The 21,511-nt window shown below is 39.6% G+C and overlaps 1 protein-coding gene across 1 annotated transcript in view; it reads right to left on the bottom strand.

The window, feature by feature from the left end:
• Positions 1–651: 651 nt before the first annotated feature.
• The window catches only part of LOC132888301 (hydrocephalus-inducing protein homolog), a 245,581-nt gene continuing 224,721 nt past the window's right edge, over positions 652–21,511 (bottom strand). Inside the window, 13 exon segments of the mRNA XM_060924370.1 lie at positions 652–736; positions 924–943; positions 945–989; positions 991–1,086; positions 1,492–1,853; positions 2,061–2,297; positions 6,424–6,532; positions 6,626–6,803; positions 8,806–8,957; positions 9,069–9,304; positions 18,811–19,015; positions 20,004–20,121; positions 20,208–20,449. Of these exon segments, the coding sequence (XP_060780353.1) occupies positions 652–736; positions 924–943; positions 945–989; positions 991–1,086; positions 1,492–1,853; positions 2,061–2,297; positions 6,424–6,532; positions 6,626–6,803; positions 8,806–8,957; positions 9,069–9,304; positions 18,811–19,015; positions 20,004–20,121; positions 20,208–20,449 (2,085 nt within the window).

The raw sequence follows: 21,511 nt of genomic DNA, 5'->3' as shown, positions 1-21,511 counted from the left end.
CATCCAGGGCTAAATGTATTGTCTCAAGGGACCACAAGGCCTCCACCACGTGGAGTTAGCTACCAGAGCTAATTCTTTTGTTTCCACACACACACACACACACACACACACACACAAAAAAAAACACATCTTAGCTAGCCACACGGCTAATTCTTTTGTCTCGTTAGCAAGTTAGGCTAACCTTTTGTTTACCACGAGGCCTACACACACACACGCTCATCAAGTATATATCATATTTGTATATAATGATTCCAACTGCTATTATTCATTTTATCTTTGTTATAATAAATTCAATTAATTATTGAAACTGTGTGTTTATTGTTGTACCAATATTTTTGAAGTACCCAACCTCAAAGAATTCCAAGGTGCATATGAGTTATGTAATACGGTAAGTGATCAGAATAATTTGGAATATACCATAATTTAGCTGTTTGGTAATTTATTATTAAGCACCAAAATTAATGGTATTAATTAATGAGACTGATTCAATGAGTGATTTAATTATTTAATGGGACTGATTTAATGAGATTGATCACTTAATTACCAATTGCACCCACAACTAGTAAATGAATAACATAATGCTGATTTCATGCTTACAGATATTGATTTTTGTGCTACTGTCAGATGCAGGCTCAAGATTTACCTCCATTATCAAAGCAGAGTCTTCCCAAAGGTCTTTTTCATAACCTGCCAGGAGTACTCAAGTTCCACAGTACCTTTGTTCTTCATCTGCATTCTGTAGGCACCACATTATATATCACCATACATACATTATAATCAATCTTTAATCCAAGTATTAAATAAATGCTCCAAAATAATGAAAAAAAAAGAGAGAGTTTTTAGTTTTTAGTGAATTTTATTCAAATCAGTACTTTGGGTGAAATATCACAGAAATATGGAGGCAAAAATTCTATCATACATACTGGAAGACTCTGGTTTGAAAAAAGCATGGTGTCTTTAAAATGGATAGGTTCAGAATCACAATCAAACCTTGGCATAATCACACTTGGCACTAATCCTCAGTTCTAGCTCTCTCAATGAGTTTTCCATCACTGAATGGACAGGCTCCGGATCAGTCTTTACCACCTAAAAATGGAACACAACAAGAGTTACTACTCTTACATATTCCCCATGTGTATCAAATGCTGGCTTCTAAAAGTTATGCTTGCAGGCTGTGAGAGACAGATATATGAGATATTTGTATTTCTTAATTCTTTAATATAAGACTTTTCATTTAAGTGCTGTCATTATTAGAGTTGCTGATAAAGATTCTTAGAATTGCTGGAATTTAGAATGAAATTCTAAATTTCATATATATGACAAATATAACTATATAATTTATATAGTTATATTTGGTATAACTGTACACTTCTCATACCAATGAAGAATGTCACACATTCGCCAAGGGCATTTTTGAGAGAAATACATTTTTCCTTGGTTATTTTACATATTTAGAAGTCAACATGGTCTGCTTTCCCACTACCTTCTTACCTTTTTCTTGGCTGGTCTCTGAGGTGAGAGTGGCTTTTCCACATCCACCCACCTGACAGTCCGGTGACGATCATCCCAGTCTGGCACTTGGTCCACAGGCTGCTGAAAGTTTATCTGGCAGAGTTTACACTTCACCACCTGTGCATTCAACACTATGGGCTGCTCTGAGCTGAAGCTTACTGTCACCTCCTTGGTGCAATTGGCATGGAGGTGGCCTATCTGAGGTGAGAAATGCAGACATGGCTCACATTGAGGCCACCGAAAGTGCAGAGCCACTGAGTTGCTGTGGTTGGTCATGGTGAAAGTCTTGTGGTAACGATGACCCACGTGACAGTCTCCGAAGTACACAATATCATATTTGGCTGTAGGTGCATAATAAAGAAGAGGAGAACAATGTTGGAGATAAGGCATGCATTTTTGGTTGTTTTTAGTTCAAAATGCTAATACTGCTAAAGGACAATCCAATAAATGCAAGCAGATTCTGTTTCGAACTGGAAGAACATTTAACATTTATAAATTATTCTAGTGTAATCTTTGTAAAAGTTGAGACACACAAGATCTGTATTTACCTTCTGTGCTGTCCTGGTCCTGAGGAACCTTGCTGCTGATATTGTCCAAAGAAATAATGTCACAGTAACCCTCTCCTCTGAGCTGGATCAGTGTCTTTTCATACTGGTTGTCTTTTACTGACAGCTGCATAGTTGCCTCAAAACTCTGAGGTACCTCAGGATGAAATTCCACCTCAAACTCTGCTTGCTGTCCAGCCATTAGTGTCAGGGAGGTCAAATGAGTCATCTGCCTTTTTTCTGTGAAGAATTTGATATATTACGCTTTGAAGGACTCTTAATAATCAAGACAGAGTCCTTGAGTAAGTATTATGCTTATTAAGAGACCACTGCAAAATTATAAGTTTCTCTGGTTTTACTATTTATAGGTATGTGTTTGAGGAACATAAACATTTTTTTGTTTTATTCCATAAACTACTGACAACATTTCTCCCAAATTCCACATAAAATATTGTCACTTAGAGCATTTAATTGCAGAAAATGACAACTGGTCAAAATAACAAAAAAAGAGAGAACTGTTTTCAGACCTTGAAAAATGCATAGAAATCAAGATCATGTTCAATTTTAACCAACACTATACTAATGTCTGAACTTAGGATAAGTTCAGAAATCATTATTTGGTGGAATAACCCTGACATATAATCACAGCTTTCATGTGTCTTGGCATGCTCTCCACTAGTCTTTCACATTGCTCTTGGGTGACTTTATGCCACTCCTGGTACAAAAATTAAATCAGCTCAGCTTTGTTTGATGGCTTGTGACCATCTATCTTCCTCTTGATCACATTACAGAGGTTTTCAATGGGGTTCAGGTCTGGAGATTGGGTTGGCCATGACAGGATCTTGATCTTGTGGTCCTCCATCCACACCTTGATTGACCTGGCTGTGTGGCATGGAGCATTGTCCTGCTGGAATACCCAATCCTCAGAGTTAGGGGACATTGTCAGAGCAGAATGAAGCAATTTTTCTTCCAGGATAACCTTATACATAGCTTGATTCATGTGTCCTTCACAAACAAAAATCTGCCCCATTCCAGCCTTGCCGAAGCACCCCCAGGTCATCACTGATCCTCCACCAAATTTCACAATGGATGTGAGACACTGTGGCTTGTAGGCCTCTCCAGGTCTCCATCTAACCATTGGACGACCAGGTGATGGGAAAAGCTGAAAATTGGACTCATCAGAGAAGATCGTACTCCAGTCCTCTACAGTCCAATCCTTATGGCCTTTAGCAAATCTAGGCCTGGCTCTTCTTTGCTTCTCATTGATGAAGGGCTTTTTTTCTAGCTTTGCATGACTTCAACCCTGCTCGGAGGATCCTGTTTCCAACCATCCTTGCTGTGCACTTAACACCAACTGCCATTTGCCATTCTTTTTGTAGGTCACTACAAAATCCCCACAGTAGGACAATAACAGTCAATAAATACAGAATCAAAATAAAGATGTGTGATAGCTCTTGAGATCTGATATTGACCAAACAGAGCAGCCAGGATAACAACTTTTCCTTAGTCTTGGTGAATAAGAATAGCATTTCCCCAGAAGGTATTAGGGAAGGTGAGATCACAGCACCTGCCAGACCGTGATAAACACCAGCCGCCATCTTGAAAAATTCCAAGAAAAACACAGTAGGGGTGTGTATAATTTTTATGTCCACTGTATTATGTTTAAATGTATTGGTTGTAATGGCAAATAAGTGAATGAACAACCTACACAGAATGAAACAAAAGTACAGAGGCAGAAAATGCTCCTGGCTGTGAAACTGTGTATGAAGACACTTGTTTATTATGTGCAGTAACTTGGAGGTAACAACATTGTAAGGGTGTACTATAGTGTATATTGCTGCTTTACTGTACATCCCATGTTCCCATAATAAGCTCAGGATTCACTGTGAAAATGACCAGGATAATATGGGTTACTGAAGATAAACAAATTAATTAATTAATCAGTTAATTAATTTTAAAAAATGCTGTGGAAGTGGCATGTTTTTTGCACCCTATCTAAAATAGGGTGCAGCTGGGGGAGTACACGTGGGTGGGGTCTGGCGGTGATGCCTTCCAAAGACACCAAGGACCGCATTCAGAGTGGGCAACTTAAGTTGTTAAGCATTGAAATAAACATCCAACAGGAGTCTACTTTCTTGCCAATATATCACTGCATCAATAGTTACAGTTGTAATTTTCACATTAAGCTCAACAAATTAGTTTTCTTTCACAATATGACTTCCTCACATTATTCATTAGCTTGTAAAATAGCACTTTCTCCACTGAATTTGTACACACATCTTAATGTATTCATGAAATAAGCAATAAATCAAGGTGAAATCATAAGTATAAAATCATGTCTGAATTGAGCTTAAATATGTAGTAGAGCTGTGCAATATATCGTATTTTTATCGCGATATCGATATTGGTGTCAAACGATATCAAAATTCATAATATCGATATGAAACGATTTTTTGTCATTTGTCGAAAGGGACGTGCACAATATTTCTACAATGGCAATAAAACAACAATAACATTGACGTGACAGTAAGGTAAAACGAACCCTTCTGTCCCCTAAGGCACACCGTAGCCTTGCATACGTCATCCATTCTACTCCCGCGATATCTCCGCAACAGTAAAAAATCAATTCTTCTGTTTTCATACGTGTCGGGTGATTTGATATATTGATTTGTTAATATGTTGTTTGATTTGCTTGCTAATAGTTATAATAATACAATTAACATATTTACGTCATATTTTTGGATGTGGGACTGGGTAATGTAAAAATGGCATCTACGGAAGAAAACAAGCACAACAATATTAGCACATATCCAGCTTGCTAGCTGTGTTAGATGTGTTAAACCGTGTGGATTTAAGTGGAATAATTGCGAGTCGTCCTGTGGTCAAGGCAGCGTTTTAAGGTAAGGCAATTTGGTTATTAATGTTGCCCGCCGCGGCATGTTTACTTGGGTTCATTTGATTTTGACTTGTGCATCTGCAGCTAGCATCATGCTTTGAAGTAGGTTCTGCTAAGGACGGGTTTATTGCGCGATGTAGACGGACTCAGATGTAATTACATTGTTTTTAAAATTCCGTGCGCTTAAAACGGTGTCCCCCTGCTAATCATGTAGCCCTAATCATGTGTTGCTTTTACTTTTCGAGTGAAATATCTCTGCAAATGGTATTTCAATGCTGACATGCCAAAAAGATAGCAGAGTCCACATTTGGAAGATGAAGGAAGAGAAGCCTGATGCTTGAAAATAGATCGCTTAATCCACAACGCATATCTGTATTTGAGACATAACCTGCAACTAGTGGGGATGTTTTGGAATGACTGTGCATAGGGTGTTTTTGGCCACAGAACACTAACCCACAGTAGTAGGAGGACTACTGGGTTCGTGGATTTTGTCTGTTGACTGAGCGAAGCATGGTGTTTGCCTTGTGCCATTTCACGTAGCATCTAGCCGCAGTGCCACCTACACTTTCAGGGAATGTTTACATGCCGCTGAGCTATTTTCATGTATGTTAATTCTTAAGGACTTGTCTCTATATTGTGCGTGTTCACACACGGACTGGCCATCGGGAGTAGCGGGAGTTTTCCCGGTGGTTCAGTGTGGGCCGGCGGAGAAAAAAACAAAACAGTTGCGCGCTGGCCTTTAATATGATAAGCAATGTTAACAGTTTCTTTAAGAAACTGTTAACATTGTTTATTACAGTTGCGCGCTGGCCTTTAATATGATAAGCAATGTTAACAGTTTCTTAAAGAAACTGTTAACATTGCTTATCATATTAAAGGCCAGCGCGCAACTTTTTTTTTTTTTTTTTTTCTCCGCCGGCCCACAAACTCCCGCTACTCCCGATGGCCAGTCCGTGTGTGTGCGTGTTTTAATGTTGGTGTCTTAACAACACACAAGCTTACGTTGTAGTGTGTGTGTGTGAGAGAGAGATTTTATCCTTGGCTGGCTACGAGCCAGTGTGGACGTTACGCAGTAATCACTGGTAATACCAGCGCTGGCTCCAAACTCTGTGATCGGAAATGTTGAGTGAGGAGAACGTGAGCCTTGTGCAGGCTATAGGACCTATGCAAAGTACGCGCTTGCACAGTAAATAGTTTAAGTAAAAGGCGTTTCAGGGTACAATGGGAAGGGTTGACAGGTAGCCTATGAGGCCTGTACTATAAAAATGTGGCCCGGTGCCTCAGGTGTTGATGATCAGGGCTTTAAAAAAAGGTGTATAAATATCGTTTTAAAAATCGCGATATCGATATTTACTGAAAAAATCGTGATATTGATTTTTTCCAATATCGAGCAGCCCTAATATGTAGTTACAACTGTACACAATTAAACCCTCAGTAGCACCTCAATAGCGATCAGGATTCAATACTGACTTATTTCAGACTCACTTGCAATGTGTGAAGAGGAGATGTGGTTGCATACAGTGCCAGGAGCTGCCCTTAAAGAAAAGACTCCCATCTTGTCAAGGAGTTCAATGCTAACCTATAAGAGTCATAAAAGTAGATATATCAAATATATCACATAGCAAAGCAATACCCTACAAACCAAAGTGTTAAAATTATTCATTCATCTTACCTGTGCAGGTACATTGCTAATGTTTTTGATGACCAGAGGGAGGATCTGTCTCTTGTCTACCAGCATTCGCTTGAACTGCAGGATTGGCTGTCCATGTTTGGTCCTTTGGACTGGTTTTAGAATAGTTATACAAGGTAAATTGCCCTCTCCCACCAAATCAAACATCAGCACCTTGCTCCTGCCCAAAGGGAACACACCAATAAAGACACTAACAACAAAATACTGCCTTTGTCTTGTATATACACTAAAAACAGATCTTGGAGGGTGGTAAAGCAAGCACATTTTTAGACCAAAATTGGTTAATAGGCTTATACTTAACCAAAATAAGAAATGCCAGTGCTAACAGTTCCATGCACATTCCATAAACAATAAACTTGGTAAAATGATTAGCTTGTCATGTGTCATAGCTAAGCACTAGCCTGCATTAATTTTATAATTAATCTGAATCACACCATTGCCACAGTTTATCAAAACACCAACACAAACAGATCTGTAATTTATCAGGAGATCAGTCTGAATGCACACACAATTTAAAATAGAGTGCCTATTTACATGTTGCACTTGGAATATGCTAAATTTCCCTCTGTAAATACTGATGTCATTTTTGGACTGATATGGCCAACTTATCACATCTGAATATTGCCTATAATGTTTAATGTAAGAGAAAATTCATGTTTGAGCATTGTTCTACTTTTTTAAATGGATTATTTTGATCTAAACAGAACATAATTTGGTCTGCAAGCTATATACAGTGGATAGAAAATGAACACACACCTTTTCAAAATTTGTACATTTTGTTGTATCAGGTTCTATAAACTTCGTAAACAGAAATGGGCCTTGTTTTCCCTGATCCACACAACACAAGTATGCAGTGAATGTGTTTTCATTTGAAAAAATAGAGCATTTAATTGACAGTACTGAAATTTCCTCATTTATGTAATTTCCTCGCTTCTTCAAATATACCCCCCCGAGTCAGTACTTAGGAGGGGCATATCAGCTATCAGTCTTTTTTGCATCCCTTGGAGATCTTCCCCTTTGTAGACATGTTAAATTTGGAAGAGGTTAGTTGGTTGTCCCTGATAGACAGCAAATCTGTCCAGAGATATTCAACTGGATTTAGGTCATGGGTTTGATTAGGCCACTCCAAAACATCCACCTTGTTCTGAACAAGCCACTCAATGGTTGCTTTGGCCTTATGCTTGTGGTCAATGATCTGTTGGAATATGAATTTCTGACCCATTTTGGCAGATTGTGGGTAGAATCATGCACTTTCCACTTTTGAATGATGGACATAGCAGCGCTCCAGGGTATCTTCAAAGCACTGGAAATCTTTTTATATCCCTCACTTGATGTGTATGTTTCTACAATTTTGTCACTGAATTGTTCTGGGAGGTCTTTTGAGTCCATGCGCCAGCATTTGTGTTGATCTGCGCTTGTAAAATTAAGGGCCATAGTAAACAGCCGTTTTAATTCAAGCTATCAAGCTAACTGCTGTGATTTCACACAAGTGTTGGAAAATTAAGTCACGATGTGACTTCAAAGGCAATTGGTTAAGGGATGCCATAGGTGTCATCAGGGGTGTATACTTATCAAACCAAGATAGTTTAGTTCATTTTTAAATAATGTTCGACATTTTTAATGTTAGCGTTTCACTCTGACATTGTTTAGTATTGTGTGGAGATTAACAAGAAAAAAATAGACTTATTCTGTTTTAATTCTAGCTTGTACCACAAGTATATGTGAAAATAGTAAAAGTGTGTGTTCATTTTCTGTACACCCATCCATCCATTATCTGTAATTGCTTATCCTGTGTAGGGTCACAGGCAAGCTGGAGCCTATCCCAGCTGACTACGGGCGAGAGGCAGGGTACACCCTGGACAAGTCACCAGGTCATCATAGGGCTGACACATAGAAACAACCAACTATTCACACTCACACCTACGGTCAATTTAGAGTCACCAATTAGCCTAACCTGCATGTCTTTGGACAGTGGGGGAAACTGGAGCACCCGGAGGGGTGCTCACGCAGACACGGGGAGAACATGCAAACTCCGCACAGAAAGGCCCTCGCCGGCTGCTGGGCTCGAACCCAGGACCTTCTTGCTGTGAGGCGACAGTGCTAACCACTACACCACCGTGCCGCCCCATTTTCTGTACACATTTCTGTATATATACACTTACCCGGTTGCCCCTTCTAGAGAGGCTTCAAACACTCCAAGGTAGGTCTGTATGTTCTGAGGAGTGAAGGTAATTGCAGCAAAGGAATGTGAATGACTGGGGATAGTCATCCGCATAGGGCTCAGATGAAACACCTCAGGACTACGCATGGGCATCTAAAACAGCCATATTCAATAAGCAAAATTATAAAAATATAAAATCAATAACAGAAGTCTTTAAACATGGTAGGTTCGCAGTAGCAGCAGTTACTGTACACACAAACATACCTTGGTGGGGACAGCTTTCACCTGCAAACTCAGTTTACAGGGTATTTTTCCAGAGTTGGTAAGACGGAAGCGAGCTTTGCTTGACTGGCCGACCAGCACGTTGTTGAAGACAAACTTGTTTTCATCCTGGATATAGATGCCCATAGCATCCCAATACTGCTCACATTGTAGCATGTTACTGTTCTTGCACAATCTGTGTTCTTCAAAGATGGAAGCAATATCTTCATGATCTATTCCTATACAGAAAGTAGTGACATACACTGCCAGTCAAGCATTTTTGAATACATGGATTTACCTGTGTTTTATTATGTTAAATCATTGTTATTGCCACTGACAAACTAAAAAAAAAAGTGCAGAGGAAAATATTTAATAAGTGTCTCAAATTTATTTGCTGATCTCATTTAGTGTTCTCCAGTGTTAACCGAATCTACCACATCTTACCAAAAACAAAACTTTTCATAGGTCTTCCTGAAACAATACATAGAGAATACATAAACCTTGAAAACAATACATAAATACAATACAAAACATGAAACAATACATAAACCTTGAAATAATTAGTGATGCAGTGCCTAGGTTTTCATTATTATTTGAAATAGGCTTGAAATAATATGTATTAGAGATTACATTGAAAAACAAGAGTATTTTTACAGTGTTACTTCTAGCTTTCAGACAAACATAGGGACAGGTAACAATTTAAAGGAAAAACTGGTGATTGTGTTATGCTGTTGGTGCACTGGTAACATGTTTTGGGGCCACATATCAGCTTAGAGGGTTGTGTTGCAGGACTGTGTAAAGGGACTGATCCTATCATCAAACATTTCTCTGCATGTTGTCTCTTCCAGGATGACAAGTCTCCCATCCACTGGGCACAAGGGCTCACTGAATTGAAACAGGGTTTCTGCAGGCTTGAACAAGTTCAATTTAAGACTTTTTAAGACCTTTTTAAGACCATAACAGGTTAAATTTAAGACTTATGCCGCACAAAAAAAATAAAGAAAATTGGGAGAGCCTGAATTACTTTCGAAATAACAAAATTTATTATCATTCATCAATTAACTCATTACATCCCTAGGGTGCGCTCTTGCATTAATGAGGAACTAAGTTGCAGTGGAGCCAAAGACATCCCGCAAATCATTTGAGGATGAGGCATTCGATTCTGTACGGTTTGTGTGTTGTAACGTTACAGTTTGCACGGAGTTAACTGATACACCGTCTCGAGATGTGCTTGGACCTGACAACGGTGAACAAAATTGAGTGATGGCATGCGAATGTTGCAGACTTATGGGGAGCCTGGTGCTTCTCCGCTTTCGCATGCGATTCCGGTGCCTTTACACCCAGGGTGCTGAGTTTGAGTGTTCTTTTGCACAATGTGCAGTATGCCGCAAACGGATTGTTTGGTACACATTTTAACCAGTCTACGAAATCATTGCGTTCAAGCCAGCAGTCGTTAAACTTGCGTCGTGGCTCAGGTGGATAAGGCGCCATACCATAAATCCGGGGACCCGGGTTTGATTCCGGCCCGAGGTCATTTCCCGATCCCTCCCCGTCTCTCTCTACAGCTCATTTCCTGTCGCTACACTGTCCTATCTAATAAAGGTGCAAAAAGCCAAAAAAAATATCTTAAAAAAAAAAAAACCCGCCCAATCTGGCAACACAACCGAAACTAGAAAATCTTCCCGGAAGTTCCTTTCAGCACCGAGATGCCAACCAATCCCGGGTGACATCTAGGTGCTGAAAGGAACTTCCGGGAAGATTTTCTACGTGCAGAATAATTCTGCACGTAACCTAGGTCTTAAATTACCCAAATGAGATTTTAGACCAACAGTGCAAAATATCTCTGTATTTTAGACTTTTTTAGGCCTAAAATTGAAAATGTGTAATTTTAGACTTTTTTAGACTCCGCGGACACCCTGTTGAAAATTATGAAAATTATGTAAATCATATATTATAGACTTCATAGTCACCAGATCTCTACCCAATTGAAAACTTACGGGAAATTTTTGACTGACATTTTACTTCTACTATAAATGTGTTCAAAGCTCCCACGGTCTCCCAAATAAATTCTGGCCAATACTATCCACTCCCATTCACACACTCGATGAATTCCATTTTGTTCCGCAAAATGTTTGACAAATCCTGTCTGCTTGCACAGTTATTTTTTGCATATACAAGCATAAGACATTTTCTAATGAATTTACTTGCTTCTATTTCAGAGATATAAAGAAATTAGTAATCGGCCTTGCTGTTCCAATAACTTCGGAGGAGACTGGATATGGGCTGTTTCACAGTCAAGGTATACATTTCTAGTCTGCAACAGTCCAAAAATCAAACCTCAGATTTTTGTTTCTCTGGTGCCAAAAATTACCTTGTGAGATGGAAATGAACTGCACAGAATTTCAAAGCTGCAAGTTATATACTGGGAATGTTACTTGTGGTGAGAAGACAGCATATTAGATTAGATTAGATTAGATTAGATTAGATTAGATTAGATTAGATTAGATTAGATTAGATTAGATTAGATTAGATTAGATTAGATTAGATTAGATTAGATTAGATTAGATTAGATAAAACTTTATTGATCCCTTTGGGAGGGTTCCCTCAGGGAAATTAAGATTCCAGCAGCATCATTACAGATAAACAGAGAAAAGAAATAGAGAAAAAACTTCTAGATAAATTAAAATAAATTAAGTATTACATATACAAATATAAAAGAATAAGATATGGGGAAGAGGGGGAGGGGGGGAAAGGGGGGAGAAGCAGGAAAGATATTGCACTTTATATTGCACATTATATTTTACATTGTCCGGTATTGCTTATTGTTAAGCTAGGCTAGGCTACTGCTCCTTCCTGTCCTCTGTCCTCCTGTTACCCCTCCTCCCCCCCAGAGAGGAGTTGTACAGTCTGATGGCATGAGGGACAAAGGAGTTTTTGAGTCTGTTCGTCCTGCACTTGGGAAGGGGCATTCTGTCACTGAACAGGCTCCTCTGGTTGCTGATGACGGTGTGCAGAGGGTGACTGGCATCGTCCATGATGTTCAATAGTTTGTCCATAGACCTCTTCTCTGCTACCATCACCAGAGAGTCCAGCTTCAAGCTGACTACAGAGCTGGCCCGCCTGATCAGTTTGTCCAGCCTGGATGTGTCCTTCTTGGATGTGCTGCCCCCCCAGCACACCACGGTGTAAAACAGGACACTGGCAACTACAGACTGATAGAACATCCACAGGAGTTTCCTGCAGATGTTAAAGGACCACAGCCTCCTAAGGAAGTATAGCCTGCCCTGTCCCTTCCTGTATAAGTGATTGGTGTTGCAAGTCCAGTCCAGCTTGCTGTCCAGCCACAGCCTGAGGTACTTGTAGGAATCCACAGCCTCCACCTCGACTCCCTCGATCAGAACTGGTCGTGACCTTGGTCTGGACCTCCCAAAGTCAATGACCAGCGCCTTGGTCTTCGAGGTGTTGAGCTGCAGATGGTTCCTGTTGCACCACACAGCAAATTCCCTCACCAGGCTCCCATACTCCTCCTCTCTGTCATCACTGATACACCTAACAATGGCTGTGTCATCGGCAAACTTCTGAATGTGACACAGCTCCGAGTTGTAGCAGAAGTCCGCGGTGTACAGGGTGAAGAGAAGAGGGGCCAGCATCGTGCTCTGGGGTGCTCCAGTGCTGCTAATTAGTGTCAGACGTGATGTCCTTCAGCCTGACATACTGCGGCCTGCCAGTGAGGTAGCTGGAGATCCAGGTGACCAGGCAGGGGTCCACTCGCATCCTGTTCAGTTTGTCCTGAAGCAGTAGGGGCTGGATGGTGTTGAAGGCACTTGAGAAGTCCAAGAAGAGGATCCTCACTGTGCCATTTCCCTTATCCAGATGCGAGTGGGCTCGATGTAGCAGGTAGAGGATGGCGTCTTCCACACCAACACCTGCCCGGTATGCAAACTGCAGACAGTCCTGGGCATGTTGTACCTGGGGTCTGAAGAGGCTGAGGAAGAGCCACTCCAACGTCTTCATCAGATGTGAAGTGAGCACCACCAGTCAGAAGTTGTTCAGCATGCTGGGCTGATTCTTTTTGGGAACTGGAACGATACATGATGTCTTCCAGAGGGTTGGCACTCTCCCCAGCTGCAGGCTGAGGTTGAAGATGCGTTGGAGTGGTTCACCCAGTTCAGCAGCGCAAGTCTTCAGTAGCCGTGGACACACCTTGTCCGGGCCTGCTGCTTTCCTGGGGTGAAGCTTCCTCAGTTGACCTCTGACCTGGTCTGCAGTAATGCATAGAGGAGTCTGTGTTGAGGTGGGGGAGGAGGGGGAGGAGGGGGCTGCTGTGATGACTGGGGGGGAAGTGTTGAGGGAAGAAGGAGAGATGGCTGCAGTGAGGGAGAGGGTGGGGGGGACGTGGGCTGATTGAACCGATTGAATAAGTCATTCAACTCGTTCGCCCTCTCCACTGTCCCCTCAACGACTCAATGCATATAGTGCATTTCTAAAATTGACCCACTTTCATATAGTCTAAAGGAGTAAGGTATACAAAGTGAAAAATTGTTGAAATGTATGTGATTTTAAGTACAAATTTTCAAGTACTGCACAGCCATGTTTGTAAATGGCGGTAAATATAATAACAATTGAAGTGGTGACGATCCTTGTGGTTTTCTGGTGAAGACACTTTCTGATGGACACACAATTCAACCACATATGAAGCTCTGCTGCAAATATGTCTTGCATCTGTTTGAAGTGCTGTTTTGTTTTTGTTTTTTTACTGTGCAACAGCAGAGTATTCTGGTTCAAAAGAGACAAATATTTTATTAAAAAATCATTTAAAACTTTATCATATGGTGAGTGTTTTCCGGAGAGAACATTTTTGACGGGCAAATGATACTGTCAGAGGCACTTGGTTTTATATATATAAAACTTCCACTTAAAAGTCTTTCTATTGTGAATGAAGGTATACATCCCAAATTAAACCTAGTCAGTGTAAAAAAAATGCAATTCTGAATTTAACCAGTAAAATCTGTAATAATTAAAGTAGAATTAAATGAAATGACCACAAGGTCAAAACTGAGCCCACATTTTACTCTTACAAGCATATTTATAAGAATGTATGAGAGATTACTGCTGTAGTTAGGGCTGGTGTGTCACTGTAAAATAAGGTATAAGAAACTCCAGCATATACAGTCACAGCTCAAACAATTAGAGTATTGTGAAAAAGTTCTCTTTTTTTGTAGTTTAATTCAAAAAGGTAAACTTTCATATCTTCTATATAAATTACATGTAAAGTGAAATATTTCAAGCCTTTTTTGTTTTAATTTTGATTATCATTGCTTATATCTCATGAAAATCAGAAATCCAGTATCTCAAATTATTAGAATATTTCCTAAGACCAATCAAAAAGGATTTACAATACAGAAATATCCAACTTCTGAAAAGTATGTTCATTAATACACTCAATACTTGGTTGGGGCTCCTTTACTATGAATTACTGCATCAATGCAGCATGGCATGGAGGCGATCAGCCTGTGGCACTGCTGTGTTATTGAAGTTCAGGTTGCTTTGATAGTGGCCTACAGCTTGTCTGTATTTTTGGGTTAGGTGTTTCTTATCTTCTTCTTGGCAATACCCCACAGATTCTCTCTGGCATTCAGGTCAGGCAAGTTGCCTGGCCAATCAAGCACAGTAATCTCATGGTCAGCAAACCATTTGATAGTAGTTTTGGAATTACTGTCCTGCTGGAAAAGGAAATCAGCATCTCCATAAAGCTTGTTGGAATCTTGAAGTACTCTAAAATTTCCTGGTAGATAGCTGCATTGACTTTAGACTTGATAAAACATAGTGGACCAACACCAGCAGATGACATGGCACCCCAAAATCATCACAGACTGCTGAAACTTCACACTGGACTTCAAACACCTTGGATTCTGTGCCTCCCCACTCTTTTTCCAGACTCTAGGACCTTGAATTCCAAATGAAATGCAAAATTTACTTTCATCTAAAGAGAGGACTTTGGACCACTGAGCAACAGTCCAGTTCTTTCTCTCTTTAGCCCAGGTAAGACGCTTCTGATATTGTCTCTGCTTCAGGAGTGGTTTGATATTCAGAATGCGACAGTTGTAGCCCCTTTCCTGAACACATCTGTGGCTCTTGATGCACTGACACCAGCCTCAGTCGTCTCCTTGTGAAGCTCTCCCAAGTTCCTGAATCAACTTTTCTTGACAATCCTCCTAAGGTTGCAGTCATCCCTGTTGCTTGTACACCTTTTCCATTCAGCCTTTTCAGTAATGACCTTCTGCAGCTTATCCTCCTTGTGGAGGGTGTCAAAGATTGTCTTCTGGACAACTGTCAAGTCAGCAGTCTTCCCCATGATTGTGGTTGCATGTACTGAACTAGACTGAGAGATACATGGTATTTATGCTGTTTTACTCAAACTCAAAATGACATACTCTAATATTTTGAGATGTTTTTTTGCACTGTAGGCCATAATTGTCAAAACTAAAATAGAAAAAAGCTTGAAACATTTTAGTTTACATATAATGAGTCTAGAATAAATAAAATTTCCACTTTCTTCAATAACTGATGGAAAATATTGAACTTTTTCATGATATTCTAATTTTAAGAGATGCACTTGTACACTGCAACCCCACTATAATGAACCCCTTGGAGGATATTCAAATATTTCGTTATACCAAAAAGTTCGTCGTACTGAAATGGACCCATGTGTCACACCACTCACTCACATTATGTGCAAAATCTTAGGCACATTGTCCTTATTACAAATTTCTCCTTCCAAGTTGCTATCATAGTGCATTGATTGAGTTAAAGGATCATGAACAGAGGCGATGATTTCTTCGTTTGTTATGGAAATGACCAAGCTTATTGGTGTATTGTTGTTAATGTCCACCCACTGACTCGCTGTGTTTTCTAAATCTTCACCATTCAGTTCATTCACATGTTGCAAATCATGGATGATGTCATTTATGTTGTGCCACGGGGCTGGGCGGGGAGTATAAAAATGCCACTTGTACACTTTTACGAGGTGTTAAGTTTAACGGTATCAGCAGTCATTTCATCTTTTTATCGATCCTTTGATCACCGTTCTTGATAATTGTTAGTGATTGACACCTAAACTAGTCTAGTTAAGCCTTTGTTTTATGGTATTAACACATTGTTAATTTGACTGTGGACTTGATTATTTATTATTTGTCTCTTGTGAGAAGAGGAATGCATGGCTCAGTGTGTCATGTAAGCAGGCATATGTTGGATGTAATTGCAGGATGGGTGTTTATTTACAAACAGGCCGGCAAATAGTACAAAAACGTAAGACAAAAGGCAGGGTTCTGAAACAGGGAATGGTCAAGCGAGGTACAAATAGAATGGCAGAGGCAAAGAAGAAATTTGATGGAGCAGAGTACAAATATACAAACCAGAACATCAAAGACGTAGTACCTCATCTGGCCTGCCATCAAAACTACCAAAATATCAAATAGAACAGAAATATGACAATGTGAGAGAGGACCAACCTCCACGACAAATTGTTTACAACAGGAAAATCAACAAAGGACTAAATTTTGTTTTCCAAGGGAAGATCTACCCAAAACATCGATTAGAACTGAATTTGCATGATAAATGAGAGAGGAGCTACAAGTTTAGTGAGAAGAAAATTTGTTAAGTTGACCTAATTACTAATTCGTTAGCAAAAAATTGACAATACAGTGCCCAAGTTTTGTGCAGAAGGTCTAGTCCTTTCAAATAAAACAATCAGAATTTAAATCCATTGAGAACTGAGGGAGTAGACATGATTTAATAATAATAATAATAATAATAGGTTCAATTTATATAGCGCCTTTCTCAAAACCCAAGGTTGCTTTACAATTATAGACAGAAGAAAAAAAAAAAGTCCACCAAATAGGGGTCAGGATGTCTTTCCAGTGGTGTAGCAGCCACAGTCCCACCAAAAGGCACACAAAAACAAGTCCCACACCGCCAGCACAGCCACCGTGATGCCGCCAGCAACATCGCTCAAACACCACGCCATGGATCCACAAAGCGAGCACAGAAGCACCGCCACGCAGAGCGCTGGTATGTCCCAAACCTGCACAGCCGCTGCGATGCCACCGAGCAACATTGCTCGGAACATCATGCCAAGCATTAAAGCACAGAGCGCTGGACAACCACGGTGTTAAAATGAGCAACGAGCTTACTGCAGTCCATAGCTGGGAGCACAGGCATCACCTACGGCGACCCAAGGCCTGGAGGGAACCAACGCCCAAAACTGAGTCTGGAGCTACACCACAACCGGCGGACAAAACACTCAAATAAACATCAAACTACACAAACACACAGAAAAAAATAAAAAATAAAAAATACAAAATACAAATAAAAAAGGAGAGAAAATAAAATAAAAAAGCTCCGGTGAGAAGCGGCAGCCAGAATGTGCACGACGTACTCTCAACCGGAAACGGAAAATGAGATTTAACAGAAAATAAACAAATGTGTAAACAAAGTTGTAAACAAATTGTTTACAACAAGAAAAAAGCAAACAAATGACAAGTTCTATTCCCCGAGGGAAGCTCTACACAAAACATCGATCAGAACTGAAATTGGATGAGAACTGTGAGAGGAGATATAATTCTAATGACAAGTCCCAAAATTCGTGAAGTTGACCTAATTAGCAGTTCATTAGCAAAATTTTGACAATACAATGACCAAGTTTTGTACAGAATGACTAGTTCTTTCAAACAAAACAATCAGAACTGAAATCCATTGAGACTTGAGGGAGGAGATATGATTTAACTGAAAATAAAGTACAGGAAAATCAACAAACAACCAAGTTTTGCTCAAGAGAAGATCTACCCAAAACAGTGATCAGAACTGAAATCAGATGATAAATAAGAAAGGAGATAAAATTCTAGTGAGAGGCCTGGAAAATTCATTAATTTGACCTAATTACGAACTCGTTAGAAAAAATTTGACAAAACAATGACAAAGTTTTGTGCGGAGTGATGAGTTCTTTCAAACAAAACAATCGGAATGGAAATCTGTGGAGAGTTGACAGAGGAGATATGATTTAACTGAATTGTGGATGATGGACAGATGACGGACAGACAATGGATGGACGACTGACGACAGACGCCACGCCATGGCAATAGTTCATTGGCCTTGTGGCCAGATGAGCAAACCAAAGTCAAAACCAGAAAGGCAATACACAGATACAAGGCTTGGTAATGTGAGACACTAGGTAGTGTGTATACTTTGCCAAGTCTGTGTGTTTAGAAAGTCCTAATAAGTGTGCGCCATGATTGTGCTCTAATCCGGAACAGGTGCATGATTGTGAAACAGCCCATATAATAGACTTATTCTGAATGGTGTTGGAATCAGAAGTGCATAAATATTTAATATGAGACAAGTCATAGTTTAAAGACATTATCTTATTTTTATGGTTCACAGGCACAATTTTCCAAAAACATCCAAAATAATATAATAGTTTTAGTTTGTCATTATGAAATGTCCCATATGGCATACTGATTAATAAAACACGGAAAATGGACAAGACATGCTCTTTTGCTCATTTAAAAGATACTTTTTTGCGGTTGCATGACTTTTTACACATGTAAATCCAGGCCTGTGTGCTGAAAATCATTTGACTGGAAGAACATAAATAATGTGACTTTAAATTAAAAATCCTTCCAAATAACATTGAATTAATTAGCTTGACTGTATCCGAGCTAGTGAATGTTTTTTGGAACTCACAAACCTGGTATGCAGACCTCTGCTAGCAGCTTGTAGAGAATCCCTCCTGGGTTGTCAGAAGGGTCTCGATCAGTAATGTCCACCACCAGGCATTCCTCCAAGCAGCCTACCTGCTCTGCCACACAGTCTACAGTTACCACTTGCTGGGCACCAGGAGGAAGGATGCCAAAGCATGTAGACAAGGAGAACAACCCCACAGACAAACGTGTCTGCAAGATTGAGTTGAAAAGAGACAAAAAAGAAAGAAAGGAGGTACTTTACTGAAATAATTGGGTTTAAAAGTTTTTTTAAAGCCAATTTCTGTAAAATACTAAATACCATGAACATAATAAAGCCACACATCCCTGTAATAACTGCAAGTTTTTATAATGGGAAAAATCATGAAATCATATATAGATCATTTTCCACATTTATATGCAATATGGCAACCAACAAAATTCAAGTTAAACAACAGCAACAACAACAACAACAAACAAATATAAACATTTTTGATTGGGAAAAAGAAAAAAGAAAGCAATAACTTGGTTGCATAAGTCTTTTTGGGCAAAGAGTCTATCAACTAATAGCTGAATTCAACATTCTAGCCCAAATACTATATTTGTTTTTGTAGAATCCATTGATTTTTTTTAAAGACAAAACAAACAAACAAACAAACAAACAAAAAAAACCACCACTATCTACCAAAAAGCTCTGCCATAAAATTGGAGTCATTTGAAAATTTTCTCAACAAGTCTAGTGATTATATAATCAAAATCCTCTTGTCTTGGGCCATTTTTATTGCCTTGAAATACATCAGCAGATGTCCTGGGGCACTCAGAATTGGATGAAACCAAGATGTCAAGAAAAATCCTAAAGAAATATTTGATGTTTATTTTGGGTGAATTGGATGCAAATCATTGATGTATGGTGTATGATAATTAATTTTAAACCTTGAGTTTGAATCTGATTAATTCTGAGCAGTTGCATGCCATTATAAAATGCTATGCACACTTATTTGTCCAAGTTTATTCTAAGTTCTTTCTTTCTTCCTTATATTTTTGCATTTTATTAAATTGTGTTAGCTGCTACAGTACATTAACAGAAAAAAAGATCTGACATTTTTTACATCACAAAACCATCAATTTAAACAGGGGTGAAACAACTGGACACCCATTGCAATATAGTAAAAAGAACATGACATACAAAGGCTATCCATACCTGAGAAGGTATGCTGTCCTTAATATTGTCCTTCTGGATAGAGTCAGACCAGCGTAGTTTAATGGCAGAGTGTGATTGTCTTGCAGAATTACTCTCTCTGGAAGATATCTTGCCTATACTATAAGAAATAAGACTTTGAATTAGAAATGCTCATTTATTAAGGATAATGGTAAAATCTTAATATGTATGGATCAATGTCTGTACCCTCTCTTCTGTCCAGACACTGGGAGATCTTTAAACATTCTGGAGATGGTGAAACAGAGCTCAAATTCACCCCTGTTCTCTACAGTAACTGTCTGTGTCTTGCGAGAACCATAGACTACTGAGCCAAAGTTGATGCTATTTGCAGGGTGGATGTTGTACTTGGAATAGAGACACTGCACAGACACGTTGATGGGTACAATCTTAAGGGTTTCTCTATCTTCATCAACATTGGGCTCAATGACCTAAAACAATCACTAAAGTTATTTTCACATGAAATGGACACTGACCAAAAATCTATATACAGTGCCTTGAAAAAGTATTCATACCCCTTGAACTTTTTCACATTTTTCCACCTTACAACCACGAACTTAAAAGTTTTTTGAGATTTTGTGATAGACCAACACAGAGTAGCACATAATTGTGAAGTGAAACGAAAATGATAAATGGTCTTCAAAATTTTAAACAAATAAAAATCTGAAAAATGTGATGTGCATTAGTATTCAGCCCCCCTGTGTCAATACTTTGTAGAGCCACCTTTTGCTGCAATTACAGCTGCAAGTCTTTTATGGTATGTCTCTACCAGCTTTGCACATCTAGACACTGAAATTTTTGCCCATTCTTCTTTGCAAAATAGCTCAAGCTCAGCCAGATTGGATGGAGAGCGTCTGTGAACAGCAATTTTCAAGTCTTGCCACAGATGCTCAATGGGATTTAGGTCTGGACTTTGACTGGGCCATTCTAACACATGAATATTCTTTGATCTAAACCATTCCACTGTAGCTCTGGCTGTATGTTTAGGATCATTGTCTTGCTGGAAGGTGAATCTCCTTCCCAGTCTCAAGTCTTTTGCAGCCTCCAACAGGTTTTCTTCCAGGATTGCCCTGTATTTAGCTCCATCCATCTTCCCATCAACTCTGACCAGCTTCCCTGTTCCTGCTGAAGAAAAGCATCCCCATAGCATGATGCTGCCACCACCATGTTTCACAGTGGGGATGGTGTGTGCAGGGTGATGAGCAGTGTTAGTTTTCCGCCACACATAGCGCTTTGCATTTAGGCCAAAAAGTTCAACTTTGGTCTCATCTGACCAAAGCACCTTCTTCCACATGTTTGCTGTGTCCCCTACATGGCTTCTGGCAAACTGCAAACGGGACTTCTTATGCCTGTCTTTCAACAATAGCTTTCTTCTTGCCACTCTTCCAAAAAGGTCAGATTTGTGGAGTGTACGACTTATAGTTGTCCTGTGTACAGATTCTCCCACCTGAGCTGTGGATTTCTGCAGCTCCTCCAGAGTGATCATGGGCCTC

Source organism: Neoarius graeffei, chromosome 6 (genome assembly GCF_027579695.1).
Source record: "Neoarius graeffei isolate fNeoGra1 chromosome 6, fNeoGra1.pri, whole genome shotgun sequence".
NCBI lineage: Eukaryota > Metazoa > Chordata > Actinopteri > Siluriformes > Ariidae > Neoarius > Neoarius graeffei.
This window is presented reverse-complemented; position numbering and strand designations above follow the sequence as displayed.